General features: G+C 36.7%; 1 protein-coding gene across 2 annotated transcripts in view; it reads left to right on the forward strand.

The window, feature by feature from the left end:
• Positions 1-17,516, forward strand: part of NEGR1 (neuronal growth regulator 1) — a 547,611-nt gene that overhangs the window by 480,688 nt on the left and 49,407 nt on the right. The window contains exon 7 of one of the 2 annotated variants that reach the window (XM_032218388.1): positions 3,831-3,872. The exons of the other annotated variant lie outside the window; for it this stretch is intronic. Within the exon in view, the coding sequence (XP_032074279.1) occupies positions 3,831-3,872 (42 nt within the window). The remainder of the gene's footprint in view (positions 1-3,830; positions 3,873-17,516) is intronic. 2 annotated transcript variants of the gene reach the window in all.

Below are 17,516 nucleotides of genomic sequence, written 5' to 3' on the forward strand. Positions count from 1 at the left end.
AGAATGTGTGAAAGTATATTATTAAATGTTATTTATTACTTCATTGCTATTATTATAAATGATTTGTATGGTCACTCAATTCAAAAAATCAACTCTAGAGGGTTGATGAACTTTAAAGAAAATAAAAAATCTATAAAAGAACAACAGCCCATTGCGTGATGGAAAATTCTGGGGCTTTACCTCAACATATCTTAAAGTGTCAAGTAGCCAGATGTCCCATTACATAGGAGCCTCAAAACACTTGTTTATTTTTAGAAAATAAACCAGGAACAAGATTATATGCTATGTAAATAAATTCCAGAGACATGGCTAAATTATTGTTATATACTAAGATATACTAAAATTAGTTAATGTTGAATAAGTTTGCAACCTACGTATGATCTCATAACACTGAATATTTTTGATTTTGATTTGATTTGAAGTTTATTTGTATGCTGCCCTTTTCCCTGGGGGGACTCAGGGCGGCTCACAACCAAAAGGGGAGGGGGAGACAAACTTTTAACATATAAGACAATACATAATTAAAAAACACAACATTCATACCATTCGGGCGGGTTACAGTCTTAGCCCCAGGCCTGACGGGATAGCCAGATTCTGAGGGCTGTGCGGAAGGTCTGGAGGGTGGTGAGGGTACGAATCTCCACGGGGAGATCGTTCCATAGGGTCGGAGCTACCACCGAGAAGGCTCTCCTCCGCATAGTCACCAGTCGGCATTGACCGGCAGATGGAACTCGGAGGAGGCCTAATCGATGAGATCTAATAGGTCGCGTGGAGGTAATTGGCAGTAGGCGGTCTCTCAAGTAAATATTACTATTTATTCTGTAGTAAATGTATTATTTTAATTGTGCTTCAAGTTGGTATTATGAGGCATATTCTTAGAGTCAAATGTTAGCATATGCAAATAGAATTTGTCTGAATCGAAGGCCTAGTATCAAGCAAAATAGATACTTAGGAAGGTAGGGTGCTATACAGTGGTGAGATTCAATTTTCTTTACTACCAGTTCTGTGGGCATGGCTTGGTGAGCGTGGCATTGTTTAGTGGGTGTGGCTTGGTGGGTGTGGCAGGGAAAGGATACTGTAAAATCTCATTCCCTCCCCACTCCAGGGGAAGGTTACTGCAAAATCCCCATTTCCTCCTGATCAGCTCGGACTCGGGAGGCAGAGAATAGATGGGGGCAGGGCCAGTCAGAGGTGGTATTTACCAGTTTTCTGAACTACTGGTCCGCTACCGGTTCTCCAGAACTGGTCAGAGCTCCAGAACTGGTCAGAGCTAAATACCACTTATTGTGCTATAGGAAGATAAGAAATTAGGAGGGGAAATGCCTCCTCCCTCTTCCACTTTTAAAATCATACAGCAAATATTCTGCAGGATCCAATCTGGGTCGGTAAGCAGGTCTTCCGAACTTTCTGACTTGGGCTGGAGCCCATTTTCCAGGAACTTCTCTCTCACCACATTCTGAGAATGGGCTCTAGCACAACTCAGAATGCTCAGAAGACTAAACCTCTGATCCTGGTGACTGACCCAGATTGGATCTTGCAGCATTATCCCACACATATATTTGCCTTCATTCATGAGCCAATATTCTTTTCTTCAGTGGATACTATTTAATCATTTCTTAGATCATCTATAAAAATCTGAGTTTAGTATATCACCTCTATTGTTAACTTTGGTTTGATTTGCAAGACTATTTCCTTTTTTGAAAGATACAAGAATTTTACTCCTACTTTCACATCAGCATTTTATATATAAGTATAAACACCTAAAGACTAAAGGGTAGGTTAACTCCTGGTGAAATTGTAATATATGCTAAGTAAGAATGAAAATTAAATGCCTCTTAACTGCTTTTTCTCCCTATAATAGAGTGATGCTTGAATACCGATTTGAGAAATGCTATGGTATTTCACCATAAGAGCAACTGTGAGTTGTCTGAGCAAATGGGGGCAAAATTAATACTGTACCTTTAGTCATTGGATATGATTGACAGTATATGATATGAAATAATAGTCTTTCAAAGGGCATGTATTTTAGATCCTCAAAGGAATTGCAAAGTTACTGCATTTCAGGTCAAGATCTTCAAGTAGCACAATTATCAAGAAGTGCCAAAATTGTTTCCAAGGTTTTAAAAAATGTGCTAATTTAAATAAGAAATTGGTTGCCATTTTTGTTTTCTGGGGATCTCATATAATGGATTGCATTTTAAAAAGTGCTCTAAGTGTAATGATGGCCAATTTTGGTATGCATCTCCCCATTTCAAAAACAGCCACATTTCAAAGACTACTCATTTGAATTTGTTTTTTTTTAAGTTGTATATTTAAAATTGTTTTGAATTTGAGTATGCTACATCAGTCAGTAAGTGAAGTAAGTAAAGGAAAAAAAATATGTTGTGACATGAAAAACAGTTCAGCACTCATAATTTGAAAGTTAGTTCTGCTAAATTAGTTGGATTTCATTCCAAACAAATTATTTAAGGACAATTAGTTTTCTGATTGTTTTTTTTTTTTAAGTACTGCTAACTGGTGCTTCCTTCACAGTTGTCATATTTGCTTTTTTTGTCTTGTTTAGTATTTTTAAAAGACTATAAAATATCTCTTTGTTGAGAAACATCAAATCATTTGATTTGCTAAACCTCTGTGGTACTTACATACAGTTTATGTTACTTCAAGGAAAATGTTGTTGTTTTTATTATTCAGAATATTTTCCTGGATCAAAACTGTAAAATGAGTTTTATCTGTGAAGCAGAGGCATTTTTAACACCTGTGTTTGATTAAATACAAACTACCTATTTGCACTAAAGGACAACAGTAAGATCCACTTTATAAGCTGCACTTAGTAATCCACTTAACCAGGTTGTCCCACCAAACCAACTCAGCATAGAGGGACTTGGCTAGTACTTTGCCTAGCAGCTCATCAGAAATTCCTAAGCTGTAGGATTTTTTGTTAAGAAGACTACAAAGACATATCCCTAAAGTTATTAGGAATCAAGTTTGACTCAAGAGGCTATTTCCTTTTTAAAAGAAAACACCCAACACAACCACCTTTGTAAACTTCAGGTAGGTTTTCATGCACATTTTTTTCCCCACTATATAAAGATCTTTATTACGGTCAAAGACCAGCAGTATACATTTGTCTTTACACTATATTAAAAATACTAACATTAAAATATAATTAAAAGTATTTACATTAAAAGTGGATAATAACATTATGGTCCAAAGATTGTTAAAGGTATGACCAGATAATTGGTACAAGATGGTACTATACTGTTGCCAATTTTTTTCTTATGGACATTGCAGCCACACAGAACTTTGCCACTGCATACGTGGTAACCGGGTTAGTGTCCTGGAGGAGGAAGCCTAGATAAAAATTGTCTGCCCTCCCTGGCAATCTCTCTAATAAGGGGAGAATATATGCAGACCTACAAGCTCTGTATAGCTTGCAGTGTAATAGTACATTATCTTCCACATCATAATTCACATCTATAGTGAATTATCTTCCACTTCTCCTTTACCAGATATGCAAACGCATTCTGCTATAGGTGTTCTCTTATACCTGCCCTGGAGGAGTGCTGAAGGAAGAATGTTAAATCTGGCTCTGAAGAAAGCTATTCTTTGTTTTGGAGAGATCAGGTCATTTAGATATCTTGCCGATTCCCACACACCCTGTTTGATTCCGTCCCTACTGTTAACACCTACTGCTAACACCGCACATTCTTTTAGAGACCCTAAGTTGGCCCTTATATGTTGCATGCCTAAAACTGTTGACTCACTCATTTGATAGTTGTCTTCCATATATAATTCATATACAAGCTGTCTTCTTTTTCCCCCTTTTTTAGAAATTATTGAGCCTACCACTACTAGTCGTGTCTCAAGCTCAGGTCAGTATCCCAGTACACCCACCCACCTCCAAAGTATGCTTTGGCACCCCTTTTCCCCCTTTTTGACGAATGACAATATATATATATATATATATATATATATATATATATATATATATATATATATATATATATATATATATATATATATATATATATATGCTGTCATATCAATCTACATCCCCTTGATGATAAACAGTATTATTTCTGATACTGCTGAGCTGCTCCTTTTCTGCTTGTGTAGTCACAGTTTGTGTTGCTCTTTGGGCAAATGTTAGTCTGCCTTCATAGATTTTTTTTTAATTAAAGTGCTTCTCTCTTTCTGTGTGTTCTAAAGATCACCTAGCAGATGCATAGTGTTGGCACCGTTGTGAAGCATCTTTGCTTTTCTACTCCCTTTGTGATATCATCTGTGTTAAATTGATTATTGGCTGTTCTGCTATAAGCAAGGTATTTGTATGGGCTTTTGCTTTGTTTCTTTCTCTTCATCTCTTTTTTGTGAATATTATGTGCAACATTTATTGCTAAATATTGAATGTATCCATTGCTTTAATACTATATAAATGACAGGAGGGGTGTTTGGCAGAGAAAACAGTTTTCACTGTAGAAATCTGAAGTGGGGAAAACATGACACATTTAAGAAATTGGGAATGATTTTACAAAGCCAAACCTGAATAAAATACAAAATGTCTGTACTTTGGTTTTCACTTGATAGGAAGCTAGAATAATTCCTTGATGTATACATCCTGTTACTACTTTTCATTACAGCTATCAATAGTTTCAGTGGAATAACAGAGTTTAGGTTGAGGAAAAATAAATTATAAAATTAGGGAGAACAGGTAATATGGGAGGCACCATAGTGTAGCAATTGAGATACTGGACTTGGATGAGGAAAGTTTTCTAGTCAGTGTGAAAGTTACTGGGTGTCAGGACCATAAGCTATATACTAAGAGCCGTGGTAATGCAGTGGTTAGAATGCAGTACTTCAGGCTACTGACTGTCATTTGACAGTTTGATTATGTTTGTTTGTTTGTTTATTGGATTTATATGCCGCCCTTCTCCCAAAGGACTCAGGCGTACAACATAAAAAAACACATATTACAAAAGTTAAAAAGGAAATTAAATAAAGTATCCAAAAACAAACCCAATTAATATTAACAATATTTTTTTAAAAATTAGATTAAAATTAACAATTAAATTAATCATTTATTTTATTCTGTTCAGGCCAGGCCGGCATGCTGGAAAAGCCAACTTTTTAGGGCATGTCGGAAGGACCGGAGGTCGGGGATTATGTGAAGCTCCGGGGGCAGCTCATTCCAGAGGGAAGGCGCTCCCACAGAGAAGGCTCTCCCCCCGGGGGTCGCTAGCCAACACTGTCTGTCTGTACCCTGAGGAAGCCAACTCTGTGGGATTGCACTGGACAGTGGGAGGCTACTGATGGCAGTAGGTGGTCTCGCCGGTACCCTGGGCCTAAGACATGGAGTGCTTTAAAGGTCATAATTAGTACCTTGAATCGCACCTGGAAAACAACCGGCAAGCAGTGCAGGCCGCCTAAAAGGGGTGTAACATGGGAGCACCTAGATACCCCCATGATAACCCGCACTCCCGCATTCTGGACCACCTGAAGCTTCCAGGTGCTCTTCAAGGGCAGCCCCATGTAGAGAGTGTTGCAGTAGTCCAGGAAAGAAAGGACAAGGGCATGAGTGACTGTGCACAGAGCATCCCGATCCAGGAAGGGGTACAACTGACGTACCAGGCGAACCTGGTAAAAGGCCCCCCTGGTCACGGCCAGGGGATTCTCACCAGGCTCAAGGTTGACTCAGCCTTCCATCCTTCTGAGGTCGGTGAAATGTGGACCCAGTTTGTTGGGGGCAATAAGCTGACTCTGTAAACTGCTTAGAGAGGGCTGTAAAGCACTATAAAGCAGTATATAAGTCTCAGTGCTATTGCTATTGCTATATCATGTACTCCTTTATTATGGAAATAAAATTAGGTGAGACTCATGAACACACTCCTTATTTTAAGCCCCCTCAGGGGAGAGAATAGAATATAAATGTAATAAATGTACATGCTTCATTTTATTAACTATTTGAGGAATGTGATGTTTCCTCATCTGGGCAAATTTATAATTTTAATTATAAATATATAAATATATTAATATAAATATATTATTATAATTAGTAATATGGTTGTTAAGTGAATCTGGCTTCCTCATTGACATTGCTTGTCAGAAGATCACCAAAGGGGATCACATGACTTTGGGACACTGCAATAGCCATAAAAGTGACTCAGTTGTCCAGCATCTGAATGTAAATTACATGACCATGGAAATGCTGCAATGGTCATAAGGGTGAAAAATGGTCATAACTCACTTTTTCAAGTGCAGTTGTAACTTTGAACAGTCACTAAATGAACTTTTATAAGTCAAGGACTGTACAGTAGTGGCTAGGATTTGTCTTCTTTTTCTTTCTTTCTTTCTTTTTTTTAGATTTCTATCCTGCCTTTTTTTCATACACAAATCAAGGTGGAGAACATACATAATACTCTTCCTTCCTCCTATTCTCCCTACAACAGCAACCCTGTGAAGTAAGTTGGATTCAGGGAGACTAACCCAAAGTCACCCTTCTGTTTCTCACACTGAGGTGGGTCTCAAACTCATAGTCTCCTGGTTTCTAGGCCAGTACCTTCCTCACTACACCAAATTGATGTAGGCCCTTTTTTGTTCCTAGTACCATGAATGTAGAAGAAAAGAGATAACTCACCAGAAGAAATTTCGCTAAGGTGGGGAATCAATGCTAGTAATAGGAATTACAGCAGCATATTTATTTCTAGCATAACACCCTGATCTCTCAAGGGGAAATACAAAATACAGAAATGATTTAAAATATTTCATTATTTATTTATTAGATTTATATTACACCATTTTTTGTACAACTGAAGGTGACATGCATAATGTTCATTCCTCCTGTTCTCTTCACATAACCCTGAAGTGAGTTGTTAAATGGCCTAAATTCACCTCCTAGATGACGCCCATACCTAAAGGAGGACTAGTACTTCCCATATTTTTGCTGTAATATCTGAACTGCTACAGTGAAGCAGATATAGTCAGAGGTGGCATTCTGCCAGTTTGGACCAGTTCACTCAAACTGGTAGCGGAAAACGCAGGTGGCCTCACCCACCCACACCGGCTCTATGGCATCCCATTTAGGCACTTTTTTTAGCCAAAGTGTGTGCGTGGAAGGCTGAGTGCATGCACAGACAGGGTGCATGCAAGTTAAGCGAGCGCAAGGACATGTACACTCACATTTGTGAACCGGAAAGGAAGAGAAGTAAATACCACCCCTGGTTGTGGTGTGTTGTATTGGAATGTAGGAGATGCCCTAAGTTATAAACTTGCACGGAGCCTAGAAAATAATATTTGAGTCTTGTTTGCATAGAAATAGTTTATGTAGCACTTGCTAGGACGTACAACTATAGCTTGTAGTGACTTTCAATTGTATAGTTCATTCCCACACAAAAAATAGGAGTGCAATTAATCAAGATTTGGCAAAGAACATTGCAGTTTGGATGTTTAACTATCCTGTCATGGGGAATAAGTAATGAATGATGAAGAAGAACAAATTAGAAAATTATATAATACGGGGAGGTTTTTATTTTGATTTATTTGTTCTTTTCCTTAGAAAATTCTGATCCTGATTTTCATTTTCTGTTACTAACATTGATAATGATCATTTCTTCTTGATACTAGTTTATCACACTTTCTCAAACAGCCTCTTGGCAGTAAACATCTCTTGTTTGAAGCAAACTATTAAATCTCAGTCAACATCAGAAATACATTGAGGCAAATTTCTTTAACATATCTTGAAAAAAACAAACATAAATTCTTGACAATTTGACAGGCAGGTGTTTCTGATGAAACTGCTACAGCTGATGACAATTCAGAAATACTCGCACATTTGGACATACACTGAACCAACTTCACCTAATGAGGTTTTATCGTGAATTTTAAGTGTTTTGTGAAATTGACTCATGGGCAAGAACCTGAGGAATGAAATGAGAAATGTGGGAAAATATGAATGCTTCCTGTTCAATTAAGATAAGGTAAAGGTAAAGGTTCCCCTCACATATATGTACTACTCATTCCCGACTCTAGGGGGTGGTGCTCACCTCTGTTTCAAAGCCAAAGAGCCAGCACTGTCCGAAGACATCATCATGGTCATGTGGCCGGCATGACTAAATGCTGAAGGTGCATGAACCGCTGTTACCTTCCCACCAAAGGTGCTCCCTATTTTTCTACTTGCATTTTTACATGCTTTCAAACTGCTAGTTTGGCAGAAGCTGGGACAAGTAACAGGAACTCACCCTGCGTAGCGCTAGGGATTCAAACTGCCAAACTGCCGACCTTCTGATCGACAAGCTCAGCATCTTAGCCACTGAGCCATCATGTCCCTTTAAGGGACCCAGTTGAAACCCAGTTAATATGGGTTTTGACCAGTGATGTGCGGTGAGGATTATGGTTGGTGAGGCAAGAGCGCGGCAGCGGCAAGAAGCAACATCCCCGCCTCTGTGTCCGACAGGCCAGGCATCTCACGTTTATGGCGGACATAAACACAAGATGCCTGGCCTGTCGGACACAGTGACGGGGAGGTCCCTGCCACTGCCGCACTCTGCTGCCTTGCCCTCCGCCTCCTCCGACCCCACCGCTGTGTCTGACAGGCCAGGCATCTCGCATTTATCACGGACATAAATGTGAGACGTCTGGCCTGTTGGACACAGCAGCGAGAACGGAGGAGGTGGGATGGTGAGGTGGCAGCCGGCGAAGAAAAGGGAGAGGAGGAGAAAGAAAGGGAGAGGGGAGCAGGACAGGGCTCCCAGGGGGGGAGAGGGCTGCCCCTCTCTTCTCAAACAAACTCTCTCTCAAATTGAGAGTTTGTTTGAGTGAAGTGAAGAAAGAAACACACCAGCACACACAAATTACTCACAATAAAAAATTACAAATTAAATTACAATAATTTTGAATTCCCCCCCTCCCTCCCTCCGATCCACATACCTTTTCCAGCTGTGAATTTCAACTCTCCTCTTGTCTGCCCGCCACAATGAAAATTTTAAAAAATGTAAAAATAAAAAGGCAACATAGGCAAGATTTGCTGCTGCCAGATCAGGAGGCAGAGAATCACGTGCCTCCTTTGCATAAGGAATTTTTCGCCTTTTAACCCTTGCTTAACTCTCGCCTCCCCCTGCCATTAGCACTAAGCAGACTCAGAGTCATCCACTGTGATTCTGGAGTCTGGCAGCAACTACCTTAACCTTTTTCCTTTTAATTTTTCTTTTCTTTTCCTCATGACACTGGTGAGGCCCCACCTCCCCTGTCTCCCCTGACTGCAGGTCCCTGGTTTTGACAAATAAAATTATAGGGAAACTGATAGATAGGAATGAAGAAAGAGATGGAGGAAATATCAGGTTATTCTATCAGAAATTGATCACAAGATATTTGGAGAATATATTGTAAACTGATAAAAATATTGGAGAAGCTGGTTTAGTGGTGGAAATCTTTGCTTTGCATGAAAAACAATCTAGACTTTGCTCAAGCCTGGACCTCCCTCTATCCTTCCTTGGCCCAATGAATGTTCAAGTAAAATGAAGGCATTTTTCTAAAGGATAATTTATGAACTAGATCAAGACCACCACACTTAAGATTATTGCTTCAATTGCCAGCTTGCTGAAGAATCAGCATTATTCTTCTCGGGTTTTTCTGCCATCAGCTGTTTTTCATGCTGTGTTAAACCTTTTAAACTCAGTTGCCTCGAACTTTTTGCAATAACATGTGGCCATCTCACAGGATCCTCAAAGAGCACCAATCAACTTAGCTTCTTCTCTAATCCACGATAAATAGAGGTATTGAGAATTAACTTTCAAAAATGTTAACTGCTTAAAGGTATTTCTAGCATCAGTAGCTCAGCCTTCTTTCAATATATTAGCAACTTTGCAGAGGTTGGAGGCTTAATGGGATACTTTCATTTCATGTTTCATTTAAGGCTGAACTACTTACCATAATACAAAACTTGCAGGCAAGAATAGCTATATATTACTGCCTGCGTGTACATGAAATTATAATATATCCTACTACCATTTATTAAAATTCTGTCTGTTTATAAAAGGAACATCTGCTGAACAAATAACTTAAAGCCTATTTGTGGTTTAATTGATAATAGTGACACATTAAAATTCCAATGAGAAATATAGTCGTCTCACAAGACCCTCAAATCTCCCCAATGCATAATAATGTTATTGAAAAATACTAAATTTATTTTATTCAGACTTGTCAAGCAAGACAACGTGAAATTTTGAGCAACTGTTCAAAGCGAGATTGTAACATGCATATTATATACATAACAAGCTTCTTTCAAGCAATTAATGAACATGTTAAAGAACTGCAACCTATGCTAGTCCATTTAATACCTCTGCTGAGTTTGATTAGTAACTATTGATGACCAATCCCTGAATATGCTTTTCAAGAAAATGGTGCTTTGTTGTAGCTAACAAATGTGGGCAGGGAACACCCAGATGGACGGGACATTAATTGGAAGCAGCAATGATTTTCAGTATTTCTTTGCTGCCACCAACTGGTCATTCATGAACGCATGGCACATGTTGTAAAAAATATGTTGTAGAAATTTTAAAATGATCCCTGGAGGTTCCTCTAATGCAGGAGAACATTCACCTTGTTAAATTATATACGGCATACATTGTCTTAGACTTTATCTGTGATATACAGCTGTGGCTGCCTTATAAACACAAATGCCAAATCCCAAAAAAGAATAAATTGGCCAAGCTTCATTACGTTGGAAAAATAATTATTTCTGTCTAGCTGTATTCAAATCATTAGCATTTAGCACAACTACATTTATGTTTATGGCATTTCAGCCCAATGTGAAATAATTTATGAAAAAAAGAAAATCTATGTTTCAGATAAAGAATTGTAGCTATTTCAGAAAGTTTGTATATATAGTACTTCTTATTTTAACAGATAAAATATAGGAATCCACTTTCCACTAAGGGTTATGAAAAAAACAATTTTATTCAATTTTTTTGAACTGTTTCAATTTTCCTTCTTAAAGATGTTTATGAATGAACACAATTATGTGTTCTGTCATTCAGTCCTTTTTGGATTTTTCTGAAAGAAAAGGACTTGTTACCCCAAAGGAATTTACTATTGAAGCTCAAAATTCTTGGATGTGCAAGTTCCTACTCTTTATATTTTACAAGTGTTTCTGTTGGTTGAAACTACTCACCTACTTCTGTAGGGGCTCAGAAACTTAGCTAAACTGTTTAGTAATTGGATGGGGACAAACAGTGGTGGGTTCCTACTGGTTTGGATTGGTTCTCCTGAACCAGTAGTGCTGCCTTCAGAGAGCGAACTGGTTCTCCATTTTCTTTTGAAGTGGGCCCATCCACTTTACCTTTATTCCCCTTACCTTTATTTCAGTTTCTGAAGCCCAGCTGATCCGGGCGGCAGCTGGAATTGCTGCTCCTCAGCTGTTTTGCTTTTTTTCTGAGTAATTTTCATTCCATTGCGCAGGTGCATGAGAAATGCATGCTCAGCAAACCGGTAGTAATGCCGGTAGGAACCCATCACTGGGGACAAACCAGAGAATACCAAGCATACAATATATTTTGATAAAAATTTAAATGGCAAATTACTTCAAGACAAAACTCACCAGCCATTAAGCTAATCTTGAGCAAGACTTGCCTTTACTCTCTAGATGTAAAAGAGTATCAGTATAGAAAATATATTAGTAGCTACAATTCAAAAAAAGATCATCCCTTTCTTTCAGCAAACTATTTGAAGTGTGTGTTATTTAAATTTGGAGAATATGTCGGTGGATGTCAAAATCTTCGGTTAATCCCAAATTGATTGATATGTAGAGTTCCAAACTGTAGTTTCTTTATAATCAGGCATATGACAAATCAATTACAAGTTTTGCAAGCCCAAACTAAGTTGGTTAAAATGACAAGTAGAGTGAAAGAATACTGTCAATTTATCTATTTGATCTTGATTAAAACTATGGATAAGTCCAAGAAATTTGTTTTTATCCATAAATCAAAACTGATTCAAGTTTTTAAAAACAAATTTGTGATAGGAAGAAACTTATCTTTTGACCATTTTAAAAGATATAACACTGATACAAAATACAAATAGATGCAAAGAAAACAAGAGGAGTTGTTTATAGTAAGTCAGTTACCCAATCTGATCTAAATATATTGTTCTCTTCAAAGTGAAATAAAGAGTGGGGTCTTACTAGTGATATGCATCAGTGGTGGGATTATTATTTTTTTACTATTAGTTCTGTGGGCATGGCTTAGTGGCATGGTATGATTTGGTGGGCGTGGCTTGGTGGGCATGGCAGGGGAAGGATACTATAAAATCTCCATTCCCACCCCACTCCAGGGGAAGGATACTGCAAAATCCCCATTTCCTCCTGATCAGATGGGACTCAGGAGGCAGTGAAGAGATGGAGGTGGGGCCACTCAGAGGTGGTATTAACCAGTTCTCTGAACTACTCAAAATTTCCACTACCGGTTCTCCAGAACTGGTCAGAACCTGCTGAATACCACTTCGGATATGCATGGATCATTCCCTGCAAATGATCGTTTCTCTCCACGCCCTAAAAATTTCCAGTTTTTAAATAGCCATTTAAGTTACAAACTTGTGGATTTATAACAGGAGAACCGTTCACCAACTGTATATTATGTCCAATATATATTGTGTAAATCATAGCATTGTTTTCTTTAAAAAGCTTGTTGCAGACCACTTTATGATTTATGAAAAAGAATTTAAATAAGTTATCTGTATATTTGGAGCATTTTTGTCTAATTTTTCTTCTGAATCAATACTGAAAAAGATCTATGAGATACAATTCAATGGAGAGTCTGCTATCAAATACATTTAGTGTGAATACCATTGAGAGTTGATATCTTGCTGACCTAAACCTTTATAAAGGCTTAAACCTTTATGGAAGCCTAACAGAGTTCCTTAATTTCAGTTGGGGGATTGTTCCAAAGGGCAGGTGCTTACATAAGAAAAGTAATTATAAGGCTAATAGTTGTAATAATAACTAAACTGCAGTGACCTTCATGCATAAATACATATAACTGCAAGAAATGTAGATGTTAAATCAATTTAACTTCTTTATAGCTATAGTTATAGCTGCCATTAGAAGGGCTCTGATACACCTTGCTACCACTGCATATCCTTCCCACTTACTGCATTATCTTGTGATCTAGGCTAGACAACAAAAAGAATATTATTTCACTACAGGATTCTTAGGAATTTTGGACTGCAGAAGATAACTAAAGTGGATTCCAGGAGATTTACACACTTTATAACTGAGTGAATAATGCATTAGATCTCTAAATTTCCACAAGTACAGAGATGTTTCAAAACTGATACCTTCTATCTTCTCCAAATATGCAGAATGCATTGACTGAAAATGAATGACAATGGGTTTTCAGTCCAGTAGATTACTGGGGCCATAAACGTGTCTTTCAAATGCTGAAAAGCTAATCTCTTGGCAATAATCATGGAACAGAAAATCTATTTCTATAATCCTATTGTTAATTTTCATGTAGTAGATATGTAATTCAGATGAATCTGTGTATCCAAAATATTAATCTTTGCTTAAAGTCAGATTAATAAATGTAAATACTTCTTCCCAAACATAATAACTTGAGGATATTGCACTATTATAATAAAGTATTGATTATTCTTTTTCTATTAAAATACATAGTTTTAAATAATTTTTGTTGTTGTATTAAGCTCTTTCTGTTATTGCATAGTTACAATCAAAATGTTTTGCCAATGTTTAGGCAAAACTTGCCATTTTTCAGGCAAAATTTTAAATTTCTTATTGCATTCAGTCTAATTTGCGTAACAAATTGATTTATTGATCACTGATTCTTATAAAAACTGATTGTGAGCTTTTTGGTCTCATAGGATTTAATGATTCCTTCTAATAATTTGGATATCTCTGAAATTGAACATGTGGCTGATCCAAATCAGCATATCATTAAACACTGTAAATATTGCCAATATGTGGCAACTGCAAAATGGCATTTATCCAGATCTGCCAAAGACTGCTATCTGCAGTTTTCTCATGAGGAGTAACTGTGTGTAGCATTTGTAGGCAATCTTAAATTCCAGGATCTGGGTTTGTCACTGAGGCAAGAAGTTTAGTCTTCTGAGCTTTCAGACTCATGCTGGACCTTTCCTCAGGGAACTTCCCAGTGACCAACCCAGATTGGATCCTGCAACATTATCCTGGGACAGATATATCACTCATGAATCTTAAGTTTGCTCCCTATCCATAGAAAAATTATGATGAGCTGATTGATTCATCGGTTCTTCATTCTGTCACCGTCACTGACTCTGCTTTTCATGGAGCTATTTTCAATTTGCCATTTCTTCCAGAGGTCCCTAAATGTAATATTTGTTAACAGGTATGCATAATGGTATAATTCAAGATTTGAAAAATCCAAACTCCCATCTTTAAATGTCAATTGCATCTTTTTCAAAGATATCTTTGGAATGGTTAGATTTAATGTACTACTCTGAGCACATACTACTCTGAGCACATATACTCATGGCCATTAGTACAATCTAGGCTTTCTGATTTAGGTCTAAATTTAGAAATATACCAAGGTGAGATTTTATTGTAAATCACATAGCATACTTTAAATATTTAGGAAAAATATAGGAATATCTTCGTGGTAAATAAGGAATTATTGTCACATAGACTTTATTCTATGTCCAGCCTTTGTACAAACAAAAAGTTGGTCATATTTACTATGAGTTAATAGTACATTGTATTGCCCATAGATATACTTTATGAGCATTAGGTTGGAATTTTTGACAAACGTTTATACTTGAAAACTGAAATTATTTTCCAATTCTTCTTCAAAAAGAACACTTAAAGGCTGAGGTCAATTTAAAACTGCACAAGAGTCACAATTCCTTTCATTGTGATTAGGGATATTGCATGTGTGACTTCTACTCTGAAAAAAATGAGTCTTTTTCAGTGCAGGGCAATGAGATTTTCATCATGTCATAATAACAGAATAGTGTGAACAACAGAACAATATGTACATTTATTTTCTGATGTATAACTATTTCTGTTGTAGATGTTCAGAAGTCATGTAAAGAGCTGATTCACATGTGTCTTTTATTTTATTCATATATCTTCAATGCCCATGATAGAAAAGCATTTAACATTAAGGGCATGACAACTTAAAAATACACCAAAACTGTAACATTAAATCTGGGAGTCTCCTTTTAGTCTCCTTCTAAACAATAACAAGCAGGAAGCTTGCTTCAAAAAACCAATTTGTTTTGGAGTTATACTGCGGGGAATTAGTTTCTTTTGAAGCAATTTATTCATCATGTAATATAGATGGTAATGTTCATGGGGAAATACAGGTTTCAAAATAAGCACCATAAATAAAAAAATATATGCGATCAAATAAAATAGATGTTTTGGCTAAGTCAGTATAATGTCTTACACTTTCAAAAGGTGTGTTTAGACCATGAAAAATCGTAATCATATAATTCATTTTCCTTGAATAAATGTATCCGCTAGGAGCAGAAAATTTTCTACCAAATACAGAATAAGAACCTGAAGCAGATGAGATTGAATTCACTGATTCCTGTTTTCTGTATGTATAAATGTGAAATAATTGTCCTTATGAACCATTATAATTTTGATGAGCTTCATGATTCTATGAAATTAAAAAAGTTATTTGAAGGCCCTTCTATATTATCTTCAGTTAGATTCTTGAAAGCCATTTTCCAAAAAGAAATTAAAATATAGACTTAAGGAAGTCCAATTTTAAATGATTAGTTTTATAATACTTTTACTTTGGTGTTTTTCTAAAGATGTTTTGGGCTAAATAATAAGTCTATGCATGTTCTTAAAATGATGGAGATGGTACTTTGGCTCCCATACTTCTTGATTATCCATTCCATCTTTTTTCAAGTTTACTCATTAATGTGCAAAGAAGCAGTCACATAAGAGATTCTTAAAGCAGGAACAATTTATTTATCATTTCATACAAAAAAAGTTACCTACTATAAGGGAAGCCCTGTGCTGGGGTATGATTTATCATACTTCTTCCAAAATATTTTCAAAGTGTTCACAGCTCTTGTTTATTTTTTGCTTGCAAAAAAATTTTTCTCTGCCAATGAGTTTTGTGCATCAATTAATTACATCCACTTATATTGGCTATGTAGCACTTTTTTCTGCACCAAATTGATTATGATTAGAGTTATAAACCACTTTGAAGCAAAGATAGTGTGCCAATTGATTATGTCTACCATGGGCAAAAAAAATGGGACATTAAATTTTAACAGCAATTGTGCCCAAAAAATGGAATAGCCCAATTGCATAAGACAGGGGGGGGGGAATGATCCACTATTTTTTAAGTCTCTTAATATGTACTTACTTAACTTTTTGTCATGAACGTGCTGCTTGAGGAATGAAGTTTGGGAAATTCATGAGCATTGTTGTTGAGTATACTTTCCTGTTCAGTGTGATACAAAAAGGTAAACACGTGAGCTGCATTCACTACCAAACCTATGAAGTTCCACCACCATCATCCCCAATTCACATGAATTGTTTAATGTGCCTTTGTAATAAACCATTCAAAGCAAGCTGAAGTGACTGAATGGTGACAGGGAGAAGAATCAAGAACCTGTGGTCCAGTAAACCAAATTGTTTATATTTACTTAGTTTGTTGAGGTGGGAATCCATGAAAGACTTTAGTAGCCTTACACTACATCAATGGCACAATCGATATCCTGGTAAATCTGTAGTCAGTCTAACATGAGATCAATATTCTCAAGTCAGAACTGAAAGGGAATGAAATGAAAGTACCAATAAGGAAACAGAAACACTGAGGAGAAAAAGTTAAGAAAAGGTCCTCTGTAGGGACCTGGTTTTACTTGCTGACTAACCATTCAGGTTCTCTTATTTCCAGCTTAAGGCATTTGGAAAGGACATCTATTTTATATATGGTTCTATTGTATTTACAACATCTGAAAACCTATAAATCATATTAGAAGTACATTTAGAGTTTAGTTTTGGGTTAGACTATGTAAACATAAACAAATGTTTTTCTAATGTCTCAGACTTGTCCTCAACTGTCATTTTTGTTTGTGCAAAGGAAAAATGATATGTGCCTTATGTGTGTTTGTATGTGTATGAACATTTGAATACATGAGTTGTGGAGGCTCCATAATGTTTATACTAAGAAGGCAATGTATGATGGCTTCAAATATTCATTAATTAAGTTTCTCAGTATGAGCAAGCAGTTTTTAGAAAGAGTTAAGCATTACTGGAAGACCTCATTTTCCCCATAAGATGATGCCTTTCAAAATAAGAATTTCTATTGAGGACCACACAGTGTATATTTTGGAAATTGCACACATTGGATGGTACAAGCCACCTGAGTGACATTGTCTTAGCTTGTGTAATTCCCATCCTAAGGAAATTCTCCTGGCATAATTATTATTATTAAGCTGAAGAACTGCTATGCCTTATTTACAAATATTTTTATTTTTTTAAAAAAATACCTGCCTCATTAAGTAATGAA

Source organism: Thamnophis elegans, chromosome 5 (genome assembly GCF_009769535.1).
Source record: "Thamnophis elegans isolate rThaEle1 chromosome 5, rThaEle1.pri, whole genome shotgun sequence".
Taxonomy (NCBI): domain Eukaryota; kingdom Metazoa; phylum Chordata; class Lepidosauria; order Squamata; family Colubridae; genus Thamnophis; species Thamnophis elegans.